This window comes from Sciurus vulgaris (assembly GCF_902686455.1).
Source record: "Sciurus vulgaris genome assembly, chromosome: 4".
NCBI classification, from domain to species: Eukaryota; Metazoa; Chordata; class Mammalia; order Rodentia; family Sciuridae; genus Sciurus; species Sciurus vulgaris.
This window is the reverse complement of record NC_136464.1, coordinates 32,868,739-32,889,750: the sequence shown is the minus strand read 5'-3', so window position 1 is coordinate 32,889,750 and position 21,012 is coordinate 32,868,739. Positions and strand designations below refer to the sequence as shown.

General features: G+C 40.9%; 1 protein-coding gene across 2 annotated transcripts; it reads right to left on the bottom strand.

The window, feature by feature from the left end:
- Positions 1 to 217: 217 nt before the first annotated feature.
- LOC306658771 (ectonucleoside triphosphate diphosphohydrolase 1-like) lies at positions 218 to 20,324 on the bottom strand. Of its 2 annotated transcripts, none has more exons than XM_079136054.1 (9): positions 19,863 to 20,324; positions 18,573 to 18,690; positions 16,974 to 17,124; positions 14,762 to 14,921; positions 13,863 to 14,102; positions 12,393 to 12,653; positions 8,285 to 8,402; positions 3,247 to 3,380; positions 218 to 1,219 (listed from the first exon to the last, which is right to left on the bottom strand). In XM_079136054.1, exons 3-9 carry the CDS (start codon positions 17,060 to 17,062, stop codon positions 1,007 to 1,009), a joined length of 1,215 nt encoding a protein of 404 aa, XP_078992180.1. In that variant the 5' UTR covers positions 17,063 to 17,124; positions 18,573 to 18,690; positions 19,863 to 20,324; the 3' UTR covers positions 218 to 1,006. The 2 variants fall into 2 exon arrangements, with proteins under 2 accessions (XP_078992180.1, XP_078992179.1); XM_079136053.1 differs by lacking the exon at positions 19,863 to 20,324 and adding an exon at positions 19,021 to 19,317.
- Positions 20,325 to 21,012: the final 688 nt, after the last annotated feature.

Sequence of the window (21,012 nt, the reverse complement as noted above, 5' to 3'; positions counted from 1 at the left end):
GTGGTTTGAGTCCACCCAGGGATGGTCTTGCCTCTGTAACTTCTTGGTGATGAAATGTTATTTAACTAATAGTGGTGGTAATTGCACAACATTGTAAATGTTCTGAATGCCACCGAACTGCACTGAGCTGAGTGTTAAGATGGTGAACCTTATGCTATATGTATTTTAACATAGTGAGCACAAAACTCCAAAGATGCATTGGAGGGTGCACTTTCACGACCCTGAGTTGTAACTGCATTTTTCTTCCTAGCATGTGTACACTACCTCATAGTTTGCCTTGATACATGAATGCCTATATGTACATCTGCTTTTTAAAAATCTCTCGTGTGAGCATTCCCCTTGATAGCATTTGACATCATCCAGGAATATGTGACAAATTCACATCCCTATGTCAAGTGGATTGGGGATTGAGAATTTTATTAACTGCGTGGGCACACAGATTCCCTTGAAAAACTCTTTGGTCTCAGCACATATTTGCCTACTTTAGAAAATTCACCTGGCCAAGGGGCAGACTGAGAATGGGATAAATGTCTGCTCTTCCCAAAGGCACTGTATGGCTTTCTTAATGATTGGGAAGCAGCGGGGAGAGAGGGATCCTTAAAAACTAGGACTGAACCAGTTCCTGAGAGTCTTCTTTTAGCCACTCCACTGCCCAGCACAGGACTCAGGACTCTCAGTTCTTCCAAAGTCAATATTGTTCTTTCATAAAGCACAAATCATGAAAGGTGGCAGGTCTTAAAGACCTGCACAAGCACAGAGTACAAAGGAGGAATGGGGTGGATGGGAAAGACTCACAAAAGATGGCATCTGTCGGGAAGTTCTCAAGGCAGAGGGTGGTGATTAGCTGCCAAGGAAATGCCTCAGCAAAAGCCAAGGAAGCATCATGCTGGTCAAGACTCACCCTGGCAAGCACTGAAGGAGGAGGATGTACATCGTACACGGCTGCTTGAAGGAAAGTTCTCCCGGGGGAAGTTTGTTTCTAAGTCCAGCCAGCAGATTTCAGGTGCTACTGCTGTATCATTTCTTCCCAGACATATGAAGGATTGTTAAGGATATAAAAGGCTGTGATGATTGCTATGGCCAACATCAAGGAGAAGAAGAACATAAGGAACATATATGTGGAGTGGGAGAGAGGTGGAGAGAATGGCTGCTCAGCTGGGATCATGTTGGTCAGGTTCAGCATGTAGCCCAGTGGCCACCCGGTGTTGGCGCCCCGGATCTGCAACAGTGGAGAAAATATGTTGTTTATTGTCCGAGGAGATACTTCCAACCCCATCCAGGACAGCAACAGATTGACAGCACCCCATGTAATTTTCTAAATGGATTGATTTTATGTTCTATTGGGAATATGGTTGTGGGGAAAGTAGAAGTAAAGGATTTGGAGCCTCACTACTGTAGCCCCATAGTTCAGAAGGAGGACGTTGATACGTGACTGACCAATTCTCCTGACTGGAAGAACTTAATTCCAACAGACTTTTGGAGCTTGGCATTCTTATTCTCCTGCTTAAGTGAATGTATGGGGTGAAGAGGGACAAGGGGAGATGAGAGGAAGCAGGCAAAAGAGTGGGAAAATAATGAATGTCTCTGGCCTTTTACAACCTTTGTCAAGCCAAATAACCAGGCCTTGTACATGATTCACTTAGGGAAAAACTGGACTAATCCCAGTAAATCAACCTCACCAAGCATGAGAAAGGATTCAATGATAAAACATGTTCTGATTCTCTTGTATGCCTAGGAATAATATCCAGTCACTTCAGAACTTATTGGAATATAGGGGATCTTTCAATATTAATTGTGGAAATGTTTTTATTACATCAGCTGTGCATGGCCACAGTACAAGTGCAGGAGATAACAGGTAGAAGGAAAGAAGACAATTAAACCACCCACACTTCACCACTCAGAAATTGCTACACATTTTGTGGCATAGCATTCCAGTTCTATCTGAGAATTTTTTAATTACAAAGAAGTGGAGTTAAATTATATGTAGAATAATTCATTTAACGATACCTTGAGAATTGTTTCCACATCATCGTCCCTCGCACGACCTGCCTTACACAGTCTTACTCACCTCACCCAATCATTTCTAAATCCTAAAAATGGAGTAGTTAGACTCCATGATGTGCCCATTTTTAAGGCACTTAGCACATATTGTCATAAGAGTATGGGTCCCTTCTCCCCAAAACCCTTACTAATATTGGGAATTAATAATTTGTAAAACATCCACTTCCCTGTGGGAAATGGAAACCTCATCTGACTGCATGTGTCAAGGAAGGCTCTAGAGTTAGAGGAGTTATCACCCAGGCTTTAGAAACACCAGATCATGCAGTGGAGTTCTAAGAATATAAATCAGAGCCGTCCTGTGTGTCACTCAAAAATGTGAACTAGTTTCCAGATAAACCAAATAGACTGTGATGGGGTGGAAGGAAGTCTGGGATATTAAATTAAGGAAAAGTTCTGAGTTTGAATTAGCAAGGTTCATACTGAAAAGAGTATATTCATACTAGCGTCTTTGGAGCTGCTACAGCCTCTGCTTTGATGCTTTGGTTTGCGTGAAATCACTGTATTTTAAAGAGGGGTGAAATGTGTTTTCCCTTAGTGGACAGGTGTTTAAAACCTCCAGCAACACTGCTCTTGGTATTTTAACCAAGCACTACACACAGCTGAGGTCAGTGTTTCTCTACTCCTGATTACCTGCAGGTGGCGCTATGGCAAAGCACAGCAGTGAGGTTGCCTTAAGGCTAGGCTAAGCCTGGCTTCTAAGCAACAGCCCCATTCCCAGCCTCTCAGTCCCCTTCCTCACACAGAGCTCTCAGAATGGTCAGCACTGAAGCATCAACCAACAAGGCCTCCATTCCTACAAGAAACCATGATCATCCTTTCCAGGTTTGTGGAAAGGGAGGGATTTTGAAGTTAGCTCACACAATCACTGTGACTCCTGAAATGCTGTCACATTATCCTCTCATTTTTTGTTTTAGGAGAATTAGTCACTGTTCTGTGGGCAGACAGGTACAACTGAGAAGTTGAGGTGGAGTTCCTTAGGGAGATGCCTATAGGTGTTTGATATTCCCAGCAGGACTTGACCCAGTATGGCAGCTTGAGTTAAAGGTGAAATGGCAGAACAGAACATCAGGTCAAAACAAATCAGGTTGACTCCCTCCATTTTCAAGGCCAAAGCTTCTTTAGTAGCTAACACCCAACTTCCCCTGGATCCAACACATAGCCATAACAAACACATAGCCAAATTACCTTGCCCATGAAATAAATGTTTTCCCAGGAATTGCTCGTGAAATGATAACCATGCAGAAGGAGGGAGAGGATGTAGGTACCAGAAAAGCAGTATTCACTCAGTTGTTTCTTGTCTACTTCAGGAAAGGATGTCTCTACCTAGAAATGAAGCAAAGTAGATATACTATACAATGTCACCTATCCATGTTTCTCTTCCTTATTACTGGACCTGATGAAGCAAGGAGAAAGGCCCAACCCGTGTGAGCCTGAGGCCAGGATCTCTCAGTGACTTTGAAATTGGGGCTGTTCTCCTTCATTGGGTGCAAGAATGTTTAGTTTAGCGTCTTCTAAGTAGGCTTCCTATTCCTCCATAGGGTTCTGTTCAATATTAATAGAAAAAAAAGTAGTTCCTGTGATCTAGGAAGTTCAGAAAGAGTTAATTTATAATTCTGTCCCCTAAACTTGAGTTTTGCAGTCACAATAGCATATTAATATCTGTATGAAATATTGCATGTAAAAAATCCATTAATCTTTGTTTAATTGGAGTGTCCTATATGCTCCAGAGGCTTGGGCTCATAACCTTTGTAAGCATTTAAAGGAAATAAGGTCCCAAAGTGCTCACCACTCAGCTTAGACCCTGAACTGACATTATTAGCCTCCTCTGAGAGCTTGTTTTTCCTCACCTCAGAACTACCAACTCAGAATCTACATTTTAATACACTTCTCTGGTCATTCCTGTGCACAGTAATGTTTGACAAATAGAGCTCTGGAACACACCTGAAGAAGCATTCTGCTAAGGATTACTGAAAGTGCCAGCATCTTACCTTCCATATTCTGTTCTTAACCTTTTTAAACATATCCGATTCACATAAAGTTCTCATCTTGTTGAGTCCTTGCTTTTTCATCCCACTCTCTATGAGGATATTAAGAGCTTCCTGCCACTCCTTGCCCTTATCCATCTAGCTGTTGTGACTATATAGCCAGATACCTACAGTCTGCTGTGCTCCTTCCTGCCTTAATTAGAGACAACAGGCTAGGGCATCTGTTGGCCAGTACAGAATTATGTTTGTACCCCTATTTCTTGACCCTTATGATGGGTATTCCCTTGTGGACACTGTGGGCAGAGAAAGAATTAAGATTTTAAACATATATCATATGCTCAGAACCATGCCAAATATTTAAATGAAGTACCTCCCTTCCCTGCCTTTCCCCAAATTTCTTGCCCTTCCTGAAAAACATAATATCTGTAAGCGCTATCCTTTGACTGCAGTCTCTAAAGATGCAGAAAGAGCATTCGATAAGATTCATTATCCCTTCATTGATAAAAACCTCAGGAAATTAGGTATGGAGGAAACCCCAACACAATAAATGTTATTTAAGACAAACTTATGGCCAACATCATATTAAATCAGAAAGGACTGAAAGCATTTCCTCCTGTGATCTGGAGCAAGACAGGGTTGTTCGCTTTTACCAATATTAGTCTAAGTAGGACTGGAAGACTTAGCAAGAGCAAGTATGGAAGATTAAAAAAAAAAAAAAATGAGCACCCAAATTGTAAAGGAAGAAGTCAGTTTATAGACTATAAAAACTTGGTTACAAAAGTAAAAGTAGACAAATAGGATTATTTCAAAGAACCTGCACAGCAGAGGAAGCCACCAACATTAAAAAGGAAACAATGATATGAATTATTTATAAATTATTAATCTGACAAGGGGTTAAAATGCAGAATATACAAGGAACTAAAACAGCAGAAAGTCCAAAATAATCAAACTAAAAAGTGGGCAAATGATCTGAATCCTTAAATGAAAACACACAAATAGCCAACGTGTATATTAAAAAATGCTCAATTTTCTAATCAGGGAAATGCAAACCAAAACCACAGTGAGATATCTTTGCACTCCAGTTTTAATGGCTATTATCAAAAATAAATACTAGTGAGTTTTCAGAAAAAGGGGAACTGTTTTGTACTATTAGAGAGAGTGTGAGTTAGTACACTCATTATAGAAAAAAGTATGGAGAGTGTTTAGAAAATTAAAAATCAAATTATTATATGATCCAGCAATATCACACCTGGGAAAATATCCACAGGAAATGAAGTTATTACATCCAAGAGATACCTGTAGTACTCCTTTTATGCTTTAAATATGAGGTGTTCCCCAAAAACTCATGTGTAAGACAATGCAAGAAAGCTTAAAGGTAAAATGATTGGGTTATGATAGCTTTAGCTTAATCAGTGTCTTAATCCACTTGAATGGACTAACTAGGTGTTTACTCTAGGCAAATGGGGTGTGCCCTTGGGGCATATATTTTGTCCCTGATGAGCAGAACTTGCCCTCTCTGCTTCCTAGTGGTCCCATCCTCAGTTGCTGTCCCCCAACACAGTCTTCTGCCATGATGTTCTGTCTCGCCTTGGACCCAGAGAAGTGAAACTGGCTGTCTCTAGATTGCGACCTCTCAATCTGTGAGTCCCAGATAAACTTTTCTTCCTCTACATTGTTCTTGTCAGGTCTTTTGGTCACAGCCACAAAAATTCTGATTAAAACAACTCCCATACTTCTTGCAGGACTACTCATGATAGCCAGGATATGAAATCAGCTAATGAATGGATGAAGAAAATGAAATCAGCTAATGAGTGGATGAAGAAAATGTGGTATGTGTGTGTGTGTGTGTGTATGTATATATATATATACATATATATATATATACATACATACATACATACATACATATGTATATATACACACAATGGAATATTAGCTCAAAATGAACAAAATCCTGTCATAGCAACATGGATGAAACTTGAAGACATTATGTCACGCTAAATAAACAAGGCAAAGAAAAACAAATACCATGTGTTTGTACTCATTGCGGAAATTAAAAGAAAAAAAAAACCAACCTATCACACAGAACAACAGAATAGAATAGTGGTCACTGGAGAATGGGAATAGTAGGAGTAGGATGGACAGAGCTTAAATCAGGGGCTTCAAAACAGATAGGAGCAATTAGTTCTGGTGTTCCATAGTACAGTAATTATATTAATGTACGATAAATTTTAAAATACCTAGAAAGAAAGAATATAAGGGTTTCTAACACATAGAAATCATTAATATTTGAGGAAATGGAAATGCTGATTACCTGATTTGATCATTACACATTGCACCTATGTATCATATTATCATACTGTAGCATGTAAACATGCACAAATATTACGTGTTATTAGATTGGCTTACATGATCAGAAGCTGGATAGTCCACAATGGCTGTCTGCAGCTGGAGAGCTGGAAAAACCAGCAGCTGTGCAGTCTAAGACGCAGAAGCCCCAGAACAAGAAAGGTCAACAGTGCTACACTAGTTCAAGACCACGGCTTCTGGAAACTACCTGGGGAATCATTGATAAAGTCCACTTTGGAAATGTGAAGAAGCGAGAGTCTGATATCCTCTGACAATCTAAGCAGCCATCAAGAAACCATTCAAGAAGAGCTGAGCTTGCATCTGCATCTGCTTCCTGTTCTTCCAACAAGGAAGTTTATTCCATCCTATTGGGAGGTGCTGCCCACACTTAGGGAGGGTCTCCACTTTAGTTCACTATCCCTCATTCTAATCATTCCTAGACACACCCTCATTGACACACCCAGAAGCCTCTTAATCATTGGCATCTCTTAACCCAATCAAGGTGACAATTCAAATTAACCATTACAATTCCTAATTTTTTTTATAGATGGAATTTTTTCTTTTTTTTCTTCTCTTTTTAAAATATGTTATTTTTAGATATACATGACAGTGGGATGTGTTTTGACATATTATATATACAGGGAGTGTGACTTATTCTAATTAGAATCCCATTCTTGTACATGATGTGAAGTTTCACTGGTGGTATATTCATATATAAACTTAGGAAAGCTATGTGCAATTCATTCTACTGTCTTTCCTATTCTCATCTTCCCTCCCTTCCCTTTGTCTAATCCACTGAGCTTTTATTCTTCCCCTTTCTCCTTGTTGTCTGTTAGCATCTGCATATCAAAGAGAACATTCTGCCTTTGGATTTTTGGGATTGGCTTATTTCACTTAGCATGATAGTCTCCAATTCCATCCATTTACTGGCAAATACCATAATTTCATTTTTTTTTGCTAAATAATATTCCATTGTGTATATTATACCACATTTTTTTAATCCATTCATATGTTGAAGGATACGTAGGTTGGTTCCATAGCTTAGCTATAGTTAATTGTGCTGCTATAAACATTGATATGGCTGCATCACTGTAGTATGTTGATTTTAAGTCCTTTGGGTATATGCCAAGGAGTGGGATAACTGGGTCAAAAGGTGGTTTCATTCCAAGTTTTGTTTTCTAAGGAATCTACACTTTTCAAAGTGGTTGCACCAACTTGTACCTTTTCCCCCACATCCTTACCAACATTTATTGTTACTTATAGTCTTGAAAATTGTCATTCTGGCTGGAGTGAGATGGATTCTCAATGTATTTTTAATTTTCATTTCTCTAATTGCTAGAGGTGTTGAACATTTTTTCATATATTTGTTGACCATATTTCACCGAAGAAGTGCCTGTTCCGTTCCTTAGCCCATTTATTGTTTGGGTTATTTGTTTTTTTTTTTTTTTTTTTAATTTATAAAACAAGAGAAAGACTGCTGAGGGCCTTCTGCAATGGCCTTTACTGTGAAAAGGAACAGCTGCATCTGGTCCTACCTTCTTCTGAGCTCGAACATAGATGCCATAGCAGCCACCCTGTGTCCATGAGGACATAGACATGACAACAGAATTGCAGGTGCAATGGTTGAGACATAGATGAACTGCTAACCCCATGCCTACAGCCGCTTGCTGCCAGACCTCACAGTAGGTGAGAAACACAAGACCTTATATAAGACATTGTATATTAAGTTATCAAGGAATGTTGGCAAATTTACTCCTGAGCCTACCATCTGGGCTCATCTGACACATTTTCTGGATCCTGGTCAAGCCGGCACAAGGCCAGGAGCAGACTCACATCCTCCAAGCTGCCGAGGGCACAGTGCAACCATGATGGCTACTGTCTCTAGTTACTTACCACTTTCCAAGACTGAGAGCAGAAGCTTCCTATTCTCCTGATCGCCTCTTCCTGAGAGACTTTTTCTGATGTCAAGTTTAAAAAGTCCATCACAAAGTAGAAAGCTGAAAATGCCTATAAGAGAAAATTGCAGTTTTAGGCTGTGCCCTATGTTGTGCCCAGCGGCTTGAGACCCCCACAAAGACCACCAGAGACCACGATCAATGCAAGCAACAACGAGTCATTTATTAGCAAGCTCGAGCCTGGTCCTCTGTGCACTCGGTAACCAGTGACGCTAAGAGGCCCTGAGCCTTTGTTCAACAGGCCTTTTATAATGAAAAGCAAACAGTTTTACAGTGCTCTTTTTAATTGGTTAACATTTGAACAGCTAAATATTAGTCCTCCTCTGGTTGGGTCCTGCCAATCTATTTGATTCTCATTGGGTCCCACCAGAACTGAACGATCCTAGAGGAAGAGGGGAGGAGGGAAGGGGTGAACTATGCAGGAGATGAGTCGGAGTTAGGCCCCCCTGTCCTTGATAGATAAGGTTTCTAGGCAGCTGCACATTTCTCAGACAAATATCTCTTAACAACCTCGATAAGCATGGGGGCCCAGCAATCCTGTTTGTGCTGTACTGGCTCTTGAGGGTGCAGTCGCAACTGCCTGCATCCTGGTAATTAAGACAGTTAGCTGCACAGATATCACCCTGTTCTCAACACCCAACACATAGGAACACTCACTTGATCCCTTTGGGGCTCATTTTTGGTTCAGAGAAAAGCAAAGATACCCTCTGCCAGGCAAATTCCTGCTGCAAACAAGCCATAAGCTTCAATTCCAGCTAACATAAACCCAATGCTAGTTTCTTAAGATTCATTATTTGTAAAAAAAATCTGTATTCATATTTATTATTTATCTAATTTAATGGAAATAAGTATGTGTATGAGATCTAGTTAAGAATTTTTCTTTTTGTTTTTTAGCTTGATATTTCCTTCATTTCTGTCTAAACAGTAGAATAGTAATGTTCTAGTAATGTAGCTCACTTTCCACTTTTATAAGGTGGAGGGGAAAATCAGAAAGGAGGGAAAAATCAGAAAGTTAGCACAAAGCGAAATTTGTCTATAAATTAACCAAAGGGGCTGTGTTAATAAGAATCTTAAATACTTTTTCTAAAAAAGTTACACCTGGAAGCTGGACTGCAAGGGGAGATTAGTGACCCCAATCCCTGTACTACTCAGTGGTAAACTCTGCTGGTATATGTGTGTGTGTGTGTGTGTGTGTGTGCGTGTGTATGCATGCACAAATACATTTTAAATGTTTTTCATTTCAGGTTCTCATTGAGTTTGATTCTATCTTTTCTTGTTTATACAAATGGCAGAATATGATCTCAAAAACATTTCCCCAAATTCCCAGAGATGTTCCCTCTTGTTGATGTTTCTGCTTTGCTTATCACATTGGATTCAACCTAGCGACAAGGCCACAGTGTAGGCAGACAGACCACTAACAATTTCTAATACTGTATTTACAGACTAAGATTAGATCATCAGGGCCCCATGCAATTGTAGCACAAACTCTCTCGTGTGTGCTATGTGCTGTGTGGCTTGAGAACACATAGGGTAACTGGTTCTGGAAATAATGGGAATGCAACTGGATTTTGTGTTTCAAAAAGTTATGCTTCAAGTTCCTGGTCTTGGGAATGGGAACTTCTTCTTTTTTTTTTTTTTTTTCTTCTTTTCATTATTTATTAATTGGTTCATAATGGTTGTACATAACATTAGGATTCATTTTGATACTTTATAAATGCATGGAATATAATTTGCTCAAATTCAGTCCTCAGAACTTCTGAAGAACTGACAGTGTGGAAAAAGGATCAGTAGGAGAAAGAAGTAAACTTTGTAAGTGCCTACATGGTGCTAGGGCCTATTTAATGCTTGCTGCAGTAGTATGCTGGAGCTGACTCTGACACACTATGTGAACTGATATTAAAATTTCAGGATTTTTGTGATGTAGTTGATGTCAACTGAATAGGCTGAAATAGACTGTGGTGGGAATATATATACTCTGGAAATTGGGAAATACTACAGATCCACTCCCCATCCTCAAAGAACTGGTTGATAGACATTAGCCAGCCCAAAAGCCACTTGTCCGGCATATTCATTGCTCATAACCAACTGCCAGTGAAATAGGTACTATAGTCCCTAATTTATAGGGAAAAAACAAGCAAAAAAATATTTTTAGGCTTTGGGACAAAATTACAAAAAGGACCAAAAAAAAAAAAAATCCCAAGTGGAAAAATTTTTCCAAATAGGGATAAGGACCAGACAGTGACCCTGAGGGATGTATCCAGAGAAGAAAGGTGCTATTCAGAGGGAGATGATGAGCTAATCTAAGGGGACTACCAAATTGAGGTTTAGAAGACTGAGAACAGTCTCAACAAGACTAAGAAAACAAACAGAAAAGCCGCTAGGGGGAGCTCAAGGCCCCACCACCTTTTCCAGCCATTACCTCTCCCTAACTTGGGTGCATGAATCACATTCAAAGGCAAGAAATTCACAAAGGCAAGAAATCCCTCAAGGAGGAAGGGTTTGCTCTGTCTTGAAGGCAGGAATTAGGCCACGTTTCCCAGGAGGCAAGCGTTCAGACAAATTAAAACGTCAACTCTTTAACAAGGGTATGTTCATTTTCATTCACATTTACTTCCTAGCAGTGACTGGAGTTACAAAGGTCCTCGGCTGTCTCCAGCTGCTGTGGCCACTTGCCTTCCTTTTGAGATGCCCTCCTTCCTCCTTTAGAAGTTTGATTCAGGGCAAGAAAGGACCCTGGCCCAAAAAAGCCCACAGTGGGAAATCAATGCAGCTCAGCTATGGAGTGTCCAAGTGAGGTTCTAGTTTGCTGGAATTTGGGGTTGGAGCCAAATAATGACCAAAGCTGTTACTCTGCCAGTGCTTGTCCTGTGATGTACTTTTCTCAGGAACCTTGAGGGGCACTACCTCCTGCTGCTTTCCCAGAGGCCAAAAGAATGAAGAGCTCATAAAATTCACAAGAAGTCAGGGTTAAGTCAGGTCTGAGTACTCTTGATCCTGTGTTGTCTACAGGAGCTCTTTCTGTGACACTTGCAAAAAAGTCCCTTGCTGGGTCCTTAAGGGGAATTGAACCTCCCTTCTCACATGGTGATCCGTTTTCTGAAAGGGAGAAGTAGTAAAGGCAGATAAAAGCCCTTGTTTCTTTGGATGGTACCTCAAATGAATAATGTGTACATAGTGCTTGGTCCATAACTGCCACTTAATAAATGATAGCTAATTTTGCAGTGTACTTCTAAACTGTGATTGCAACAATACTTGGTCTCCAGGAACATGACATGTAATCTCTTCTGCTTCTGCTCACTTTCTTCATCTTCTTCTGGAATAATTCAGAAAAGAAGGAATTTGGGATTTAAATGATTTCCCAATTCTTCAAAGTGTAATCAAAATGATGGTACCTTCAAAGCTTCCTTGGGATTTCCTGAGTTTCTACTTGTAAAATGTCTATATAAGAAAATCTTTCAGCCAACTCATCCAGCTGCTGCTTCTCCTTCTATAGACACTTGGGAGCCACTTGTAGCAGACTCTAGTGGGTTCCAGCCCCTTCTTCTTTGGTTATAGAATCCTAATAGTATCCAGATAAAGGCATCAATATCCTCAGGAAAGATTCCCCAGGGAATAAACAATAATTAGTCTAAACCAGTCATGTTATTGATACATTTCTCTTTATTGCAGAGTGTTTTCATATATGCATTTCACCAAGTTCTGGCCAACACGATCTGAAAAGATGTCTGTAGGCACATATGCATAATGGGAGAGGGATATATACCAGAGGAACCTCTTAACTTCGATCCTGCTTTGGCTTTGATGTCATGCTTGGAGCACTAGCTGCTATCTTTGCACCACAAGAAGGTCAAGAAGATGGAGGAGAAATGGAACCCAAGTCCCTATGTGGTTGAGCCAAAAAACTAACCTTGATTTATCTCAGGACATTATTATGTGAAATAAAAAGAAACCCCATTATTTAAAATCTCTATAGACTTACATATTCTATAATCTTCAACCCAAATCATCCCAACCAATATATCTCATCATTTCACAAACTTACCCCAAAACTTCCTTGGAGTGGTGGCAAGAAAATGCCATTGAAGGCACACTGGTAGTAAGGGCAGTAACTGGTGTTGAAGAGCTCAAGAATGCTTTGCTGGCATTGTTCATAGTTTCCAGTACCCTGGATTTTAAACTGATCAAATGGCAGAGTCCTCTTAAATCTCTTGGTGCACGGGGTCTTATAAAGGTCACTTACATTCACTATCTTCTCATACCCACTATGAAAGCATGGGTCACTGAGGATTCCATCACTTGACACCTAAATGGAAAAAGGCACTTTAAGGAAAACTTGTGAATGTTCGAGTACCAAAGCCACAGTCTGACTTCATCATTGTGTAGACATAGTACAAAATGACAGCATGTAGCACTGGCATCATTATGTCCCTCCCTGACTTTTTCATCATTGGAAATAGGTTTACAAAACAGTTTCTACAACAGGCACCAGAAGTGGTACCAGATATGAATGTACCGGGCTATTTACAGGATGCTGATATAGTTAAAGCTGGGCCTAAAAATGTCATTAGTTGGGAACGTCCTCGTGTTCCTAAGCTTAAATCACACAGATTCACAAGGAAAAATCTCAAAGACTTTCAACAATTGGAGCCTGAGGCTCCCCACCTCCCCAAGCAGAGAATCAGAAACTCCAAGAGCTGGAACATGTATTAGGTCTTTTAAACCAGTAGAGCCCAGTGATTTTTAACCCTCAACCCCATAGAGAAGGAATGGAGAAGATGGGTATGCGAAATTTAGCAGAACTCTGAGGCTCAGTGGGCCACTCCAGCGGCACTTAACTCCATGATGATCTTCTTATTGATAGTGGTTTTGAGAATCAAAGAGGGTGACTTGGGGGAGAACAGAGAACTGGTTGTCCTTTAAGCAGAGACAGAGAACAGCTGGCTGTGACAACCTTGCTCTGTGTTTATTTGTCAGGGTGTGCCTGGTACTCTCATGATGTGGAATGTTAACTTCTCTTGCCTTCAAAATGCAAAAAGCATAGGGGGATAAAATTTGAAGTGTTGACTGATAAAAATTCTGTGTTTCCCCTGATGTGTTTTTTCCTCCTCCTCTCCAGGGCATTCCAAACAACACTGTTTTCTATACTTTGTAGGAAAGGGAAATTTAAAATGGCATAGAAGACCATTTGCTTATAAATTGCAACAACCTATCCCTGAATGAAACACTAGCATGCAACTTTTATTACCAACACTTCATGGGTGAAATTAATTGCTAAGAAAAAATATGAGTGGTTTCCTTGGAGATAGTGCAGTAAACAAACACAGGAGGGGATGTCTGGAGGAGAGAATTCATAGGGGTCGACCAGATGTAGCTTGGTATCCTGCCTGAAAGGGTTTGGAAAGTACAATAACCAACTTCTGTCCAATTACAGAGTTAGAAAGGGAAAATAACAGGATGTGAGGGCTGGAGGACCAGATGTGGGAAGGGCAGGTCTGAATTCAGTTACACTTGCCTGAATGTCCTTGGCCAGTTTCTGCCAGAGTGTTTGATCCTTCCCATAGCACAAGAAGCTGTGTGTGTATACATTGTAGTCCTTGCCATACAGGCGAAATGGCAGAAAGTTTTCTGGGGACACCAGAGTGTACTTTTCATTCACAAAAGTGATTTGCGTAGAGGCTCCCCCAAGGTCCAAAGCGCCAAATGTTTTCTTATGATTGATTCCTTCTGAGACCTCTTTGAGCCATTTTGATTTCTGAAAGAGAGGACAATCACCAGTGCTAAAGGTGTTTGGACATCCAACTTTTCACCATGTTTCTTAGAGTCAGGGACTTCCTAAAGCAGAGAAGCAGGGCAGAAAGGTGAGGCAAAGGTCAATGAGGTTCCTGAGTCTGCATCAGATCAATAGCAAGAAAAGAGGGCTTTGAGGACATAGCTCACACTGCTGTGACATAGAAGCAATGTACCAAGTGCTACAAACAAGGGGCCTGGGACCAGGCAGACTCAAGTTCAACTCCCCGCTCAGTCAGTTATTACTGCGACCTTGAGCAGAATCATTACTCTCATCAGGCATCACTACACACCCCTAAAATGGGGATGATAGTAGCTAGCACCTCACACTGTTGTTCTGAGGATGAATTCTCTGAGCACAGGTAAGTGTTAACACAGCAAGTATTAGCTCCTCTTACTTTTAATGATAGACTTCTTTTCCTTTATATCTCCCTAAGATGAAGACTTCCCTAAGGAAGTTCTTGACAGATATCTGTTCCTCCAGGGATCCTTACAAATGTGGGAGTAAATCCATGGCACTCATTCATCCATCATTCGCTCTGGCCAGTGACCCGAATATTGCCTGAGAGGGCAATGGCATTGACCCCCAGGGAGCCTCTTCCATGGGTGGTGTGAAGTGATCACCTGAATGAAATTGCCAAGCAGATAGTTGATAGTAATCCAGCCATAGGCACCTTCCTCTTGGCCAGAGATGATCGTGGCACCCTGGAAGTTAAAGGGGTAGTCGCTGAGGCTCCTTATCACTGCAGCCATGACCCTGTCTGCCAGTTGTTCACTTTCCATCCTACACCAAAGAAGAGGTGAGGTTACCATCTTGGTCTTAATAACTACACCTACCCATTTTGGCTATAGTTTCCACACAATTCTGCAAAGAAACAAACCAAAACATGCTGGAATAAATGGAAATACAGGGAACCCCATACATGGTTTGCAGAGGAGCCCTCCTTTGGAATGAGGCAAATCTAACACTTTCATTCCTTCCTACCCAATTCAAATCTTTCCAGTCCTTGAGTAGGTTAGTCTTCCTAAAATTACAGTTTTGCTCTGCTGTTCCCTGGCTCAAAAAAATCAAATGCTCTAAAACTATTGTGGTGGTGGTACCTGGATATTTTGTCATCCCCATACTTAGAGCTGATGTTTGTGATATTAGCAATTATGGTGACTCCTAGTGGGTTGCACAAGTTAGTCTGTGCTTGAGCTTTTCAATTAGGGCTGTGACAGAAAGTAGGTGGCAAGCCACCCAGGACACAGCCAACCTCTCCTGCTTCCAGACTGGAAAATACCTTCTTCATACTATCAGTTTTTCTTGGGCTTATTTGAGACTTTGAGACCTGAAGAAGGAGTTTTCCAGGGTTGTCATAATGAATTTGGGATGCAGCAGTTTTCGAAATCTGGACTGAGGAACTCTGAGAGCCTCTGGGTGAGAGGATGCACCTTCCAACTCTAACCTCTCAGCAGAATGACTTCCATAGCCACCACCCGCCTTCCTTTACCTTGCTTTCCTCCACTGCAATCCATCTCCTCTGCCAGCAGCACCAGTTGTGTAACTTCTTTAAGTGACTTCCCACTGTCTTCAAGATAAACTCTAAACTTGGTGTGGTCCACAAGACCTTCTCAGAATCCCACTCTCAACCCTGGCTCTGTCCCTTACCAGGTGGACTTGTGACCTTGGGTGAATTACTCAACATTTGTAAGCCACAGTTTCCTTATCTGGTTAATAATAGTTAATCATTTCCTCTACTTCATACAGTTGTTTTGACAATTAAATTAAACAAGGTGTGTTTTGAATTTACTACAATTCTAAGAATACAGCAAGTGCTCAATAAATAAAAGCTTTTACTATTACTATCATTTTACAACATGCACCCTGTCTCCTGTCTTTGCAGAGCTGCTAACAGACCTCTGAACATGCCCTTATTACCCTGCCTTTGCACATCCTTAGAATAAAAGCTCCACGCCAACTCCATCAAGTCAGGGACTTTGTCCTGCCTCTTCACTGCTTATCACAGCTCTTAGAATGTGCCTGACACACAGTAGGTGCTGAATAACAGTGCGTTCCTGAGCATGTGCTGTCTGCTTTGCCTGTAACACCTTCCCTCACCTCCAACTCCTCCTCTGTGACAGCTCACATGTCCCTTCTTGCACAAGTCTTTCTGAGGGCCTCTCATCCTAGGCAGGACAAGTGCTCCCATAGGAGCTCTGAGCATTCTTCTTCAAAAGAGCTCATCATGCGGCATGGAACTAATTTCCTTGGGGCTGAGTCACCTTCATGCATGTTCTGGACAAAGGAGGCACTCATGAACAACGAAGGAACACGTAAACAAATAATGCAAATAGGTAACAAGTGGTGACCAATAAAGATGAGCTCGTTATGACTGTCTTGGGACATCTGTGGGTCTCCTCTAGTCTTCCTGCTCCCAGATACTGGTTGACTAATTCTAAGTCCTCAAATCTCAGAGCAGACAGGCTCAATCAATCTTTCTCTTTCTGTGTCTCTTCCTGCTTGAGTGTACTGAAGGCAAGACTTTTTTTTTGGAAAAGTGGTCTCTCCAAGTTCCTCATCTGGTCTCAAACTTACAATCATCCTGCCTTAACCTCCTGAATAGCTGAGATTATGGACAAATACTACCATGCCTGATGCAAAGCTTTTAATGGGTTTAAAATCTTACCCACACACATACTATTATTTGGGGAGTTTTACTCACTTATTGAAATTTTCTTTCTTAGGTGTGGACTTGGAGATGTGTAGCATTTTGGAGTGCTGGGGAAGTGTGGCTTTCTCTTATAATTTCAGGGGCTCTGGTGCTGCCTCTCTGAACTCTCTGTTGTGCTATACCTGAGTAATCGCATGTCTTCCCCGGCTCCCAGGTAAACAGGTGTCTCTTGGTGCTTGGACATTGGAATCACTTTCCTGGCCCTGTCCATGCATTTTGTCAGCTTTATACTTATATAATGTGTTTTTTTAAAATATTTTGAGATTCCAGGACCTAGGGAAAAATATGGAAGATGACAACCTTTTTCAAAAAGGTATCAGACATACGTTGACAATGTCAGAGCAAATTATGGTGTTGCTGGGAAAACACAACAAAAATATTAATCTCCTAATGTGATATATATTAAGTTGCTGTACTAAAAAGGCCAACTCACTGGACCTAGCATTGTTACGATTTAAATTTCAAATCTGGCAGTGTGTGTGTCTGGTGTTTGATAATTTTGCCGCTGGAGGGCACAGTTTCATGTAATTGCATAACATTGTCTCAGATTTTTATACGGATTTTTGAGTACTTCTTTATTAGCTACTTCTATATGTTTCTGCCACAAAGTTATAATTAGCAACATTAGTTCCTAGAATAAGTAAAAATGACATTTATAGCAAAAATTAAAAGAAGCACCAGATGTACTTACTTCTACTGGAAAGACAGAAGCTGCTCCTGGCCATGGAGTCATGGGCAGTGCCTAAGCATCCTTGTCTCCTCAGTGACTTTCCCAGTCCAACACTTCAATAGGTTAAGCAGATAACTCACGGGTTATAAATAGCCCATTTATTTAACAATAATGAGAAAATCAGCTCTATGTTCCCAGCTGATTGGAGTCAGAAAACCAGGATTTAGTGTTTCCCTCTCTTTCTCTTTGGAGCGGGGAAGGTACTGCATTTGTTAGGCCAAATACTCATGTACTCATGGGATGACCCTCAGAAGAGAGACGTCTCTTAGATTTTTAAAAAAAACTTTTGTAAAAATGGAAGGCACTGAATTAAAAGCAAGCAAAATGAGGAATCTGAACTTTAAGAAATACAAGGAATTGTTGTCTCAGTATTGATGGGACTAACATCTTAGGACATGCAGCCACTGGGTATTATGATTTCCTCTCCTGGAAACATCACCTCTGGGAGATGATCAATTCCATTGCTTACTAGTTCAAGTAACTTTAAACAAGTGATATGTGATCTCTCTCAATCTTGGTGCCCTAATTTTTAAAAAATGGGAAACAATACCTATCTCAGTGGGAGGCTACAGGATGAAATGAAATAACACAAGTTTAATTCTTGGGGAGTACAAAACACACAGGAGTGTCCTGTGTGGGAACTGCTATTACTCAATTATTTCTATCCTGTGTGTGTGTGTGTGTGTGTGTGTGTGCACATGTGTGTGTGTGTTTGTTGTCAAAGCCTTATGCATACTAAACATGATACTCTAGCACTGAGCTACACTATCAACCCCTCAGTTATTTATAGATTTATTGATTCTTCAAGGGCTTGATCATTAGGGACTGACTTCCATGTTATTTTTATAATGATAAAGAGTAACAATAGCAGCTCTGCTGCGTTCTTCATCTGGTGTCCTGTATTTGGACTCCTTTTCCTCTTCTGCTCTGCTTGCATAGCCTCTCATGTTCTCATGGCCCACCATCTCCCCTTCCCTTTTCTTCACCTTACCGGCCACTTTGCATTCTTCTATCTGTTGTACAATCCCTGTGTCATTCTCCTTTTCAGCCCGCCAGCTATAGATGTACAAACTTGTGTGAGAAGAGCCTGCATCCAGCACAATCCCATACTGAAGGCAAAACCAGACAAAAACTTATCAGAATCACATCTTTTTCTCCACATTCAGCTTTCAACAAGAAAGGGACAAGGACAGGGTTTTCAAAACCACAAAGTGAAAGCATTTTGATTTGAGAGAACCCTGGGCCAGGTTGGAGGGCTGAGTTGCCTGGATCACTAGAGTTACCAGGACACCTGTCTTTCTGTAGAAAAGCTCTTTATTCTGGCTGCACATTAGAAATGTCATGCTTCACCCAGGTCAGAACCTGAGTGGAAATATTAGTTAGAAACTTCATGGTCATTCTAAGGTGCAGCCAAAATTCAGATCCATGTCCTGAAGTACCTGAGACACTGTGAAATGAACAGAAAGCAAGTAGTGCAGTAGTTCCCAAACGTGTTTGCACACTAAAACCACCTGAAGAGCTGCACAGACCATGATGCCTTTGTTCCACCACCAGATATTGTGATCTAATGGGTCTGCGATGTGGTCTGGGCTTGGAAATTTTTATGCAATCCCTTGTGATTCTAATGTGCAGAAAATTTTTGGAACCATTGTTAATCCATTGAAGGCTTCAAAGCCAATAATCAACACCTTCTTCTAATTTTAGTTCAGTGAATGTGAACTTCATTTAAAAGAGAGGCATAGAAAATACTAAATATACTTGTTTTTTAATTATGTCATGAACTATGAAATTATATTCAGAAGATTCATGCTCAATCTTCATGAAGAGTAGGGGAGAGTAAAGAAGAAGGAAAATGGGGAGAAGAGGAAAGGAGACAGCTTGAAGAAGAACCTGATGGTCAGAGAAGAGAGGGAGAAGAACAAAACTACCACACTGCATTTCAGGAGTACTTTAAATGTGAAGCAGAACAGTCCTAATAAGTAGGTGCTATTTTTATTTCTTCTGCATAGGTAAGAAGTTAAAGTACAAAAAGTTAAGTCATTTGCTCAATATACAAAGCCAATAGGTGACAGAGCCCTCCCTGCTACACACACACACCTCCTCACATTGTTTTCATGGAGTAAGACTTAAGAACCTCCAGGGAGAGACTGAGACAAGATGAGGCCTCCCTAGTGGTCCAGGGAAAACAAGTAAGCTGGACAGACTCCCTTGCAGCTAGGGTGTAGTCAAAAGAATCCCAGAAATGGCTTTAGCAGGCTCCGTGGCAGAGAGGGACACTCACTGGGACCAGAGCCTCTAGAACTGTGGGAAACTTCCCAGGGTGGAGGAGGAGGCGCCAGGGGTCACACAGGAGGAGATTCTATGGTTTCCTAGCAGAGTTCCTGAATTCTTCCTGCCAAAAGTTTTTCCAACCACAGTGGCCTATGATGGAAGGTGGCGAGGCAGCAACAGCGAGCCACTTTTATCTGGAATCAGGACATTCTATTCCAACCGTAGACAGGATAGTCACCCTTCCAGTAGAGCCAAGGGCCTGTCCTTGTTTCTCTCAGTCTGCTTCTCTAAGGTCCTACACAATGAGGTAGTTGAGAAAAGAAAGCACTTACTACATTCTGTTTGCAAGCATTTGAGAAGGGGGAAGAGCGCATTTTTTACGCAGGAATCAAGGATATTTCACCTAGTGTTTACAACATACAGGAATGCTAACCTGTTGAGCTACACCAGACTGCTTTCCTTCCTTCTGAAATGGTTTACAGAATTAAAAATTGCATTTTCTTGAGATAGCTAAAGCTTGCTTTTCTGGAAGTTCTCAGTTTGAGCATTTGGGTAGTATGCCTTTCATGGTTACAGTGTCCACCTACTGCCCAGGTAGCCACCACCTTTTGTTCTCTTTCCATCACCACGACATTTTTCAGTGCACATTCCAGCAAGCAGGAGGCCTGCAAGGATCTCAGCACAGAAAGCTTCCCAGAAGCTTAGGAAATGTTCTTGCTCTCTCTCCCTCCTAGGCTAACAAGCCCATTCTCTAGTAGATGTCTAGAGAAGCCTGGCAGTGGAGGAACCCAGCGTTTCTCTATGGCTCATACTTAAAACATTTCTAAAATCCCCTGTGAGTATGTCCTCATAATAGAAAAAAAATCAAAGATTCAAATGGTGACATTCCCTTATTATTCTTTCCATATTATTTTCTATTTTAAGAGTACTGAAAGTTAATCACCTAGAATATGAACAGAAAAACAATATTTAAGATTCCATCTAGCTATTTTTATTATTCATAAAAAAGAAAGTGTTAAGTTTTTCCTTGCAGTCTTTTTTCTTTTTTCATTGTTTGTTCTATTTAGTGATACATGACCACAGAATGCATTTTGATTTATTGTACACAAATAGAGTACAACTTTTCATTTCTCTGGTTGTACATGATGTAGTCACACCGT

Excerpts from the sequence above, each read along its gene's own strand:
- LOC306658771 (XM_079136053.1), bottom strand. The coding sequence starts at position 19,113 with ATGGTCTGTGCAGCTCTTCAGGTGGTTTTAGTGTGCAAACACGTTTGG. Across the intron at positions 14,922-16,973 it reads GAAGACATGCGATTACTCAG|GATGGAAAGTGAACAACTGG; the intron begins GTATAGCACAAC and ends TCTTTGGTGTAG. Across the intron at positions 3,381-8,284 it reads TCAGTCTTGGAAAGTGGTAA|AGACATCCTTTCCTGAAGTA; the intron begins GTAACTAGAGAC and ends ATTTCTAGGTAG.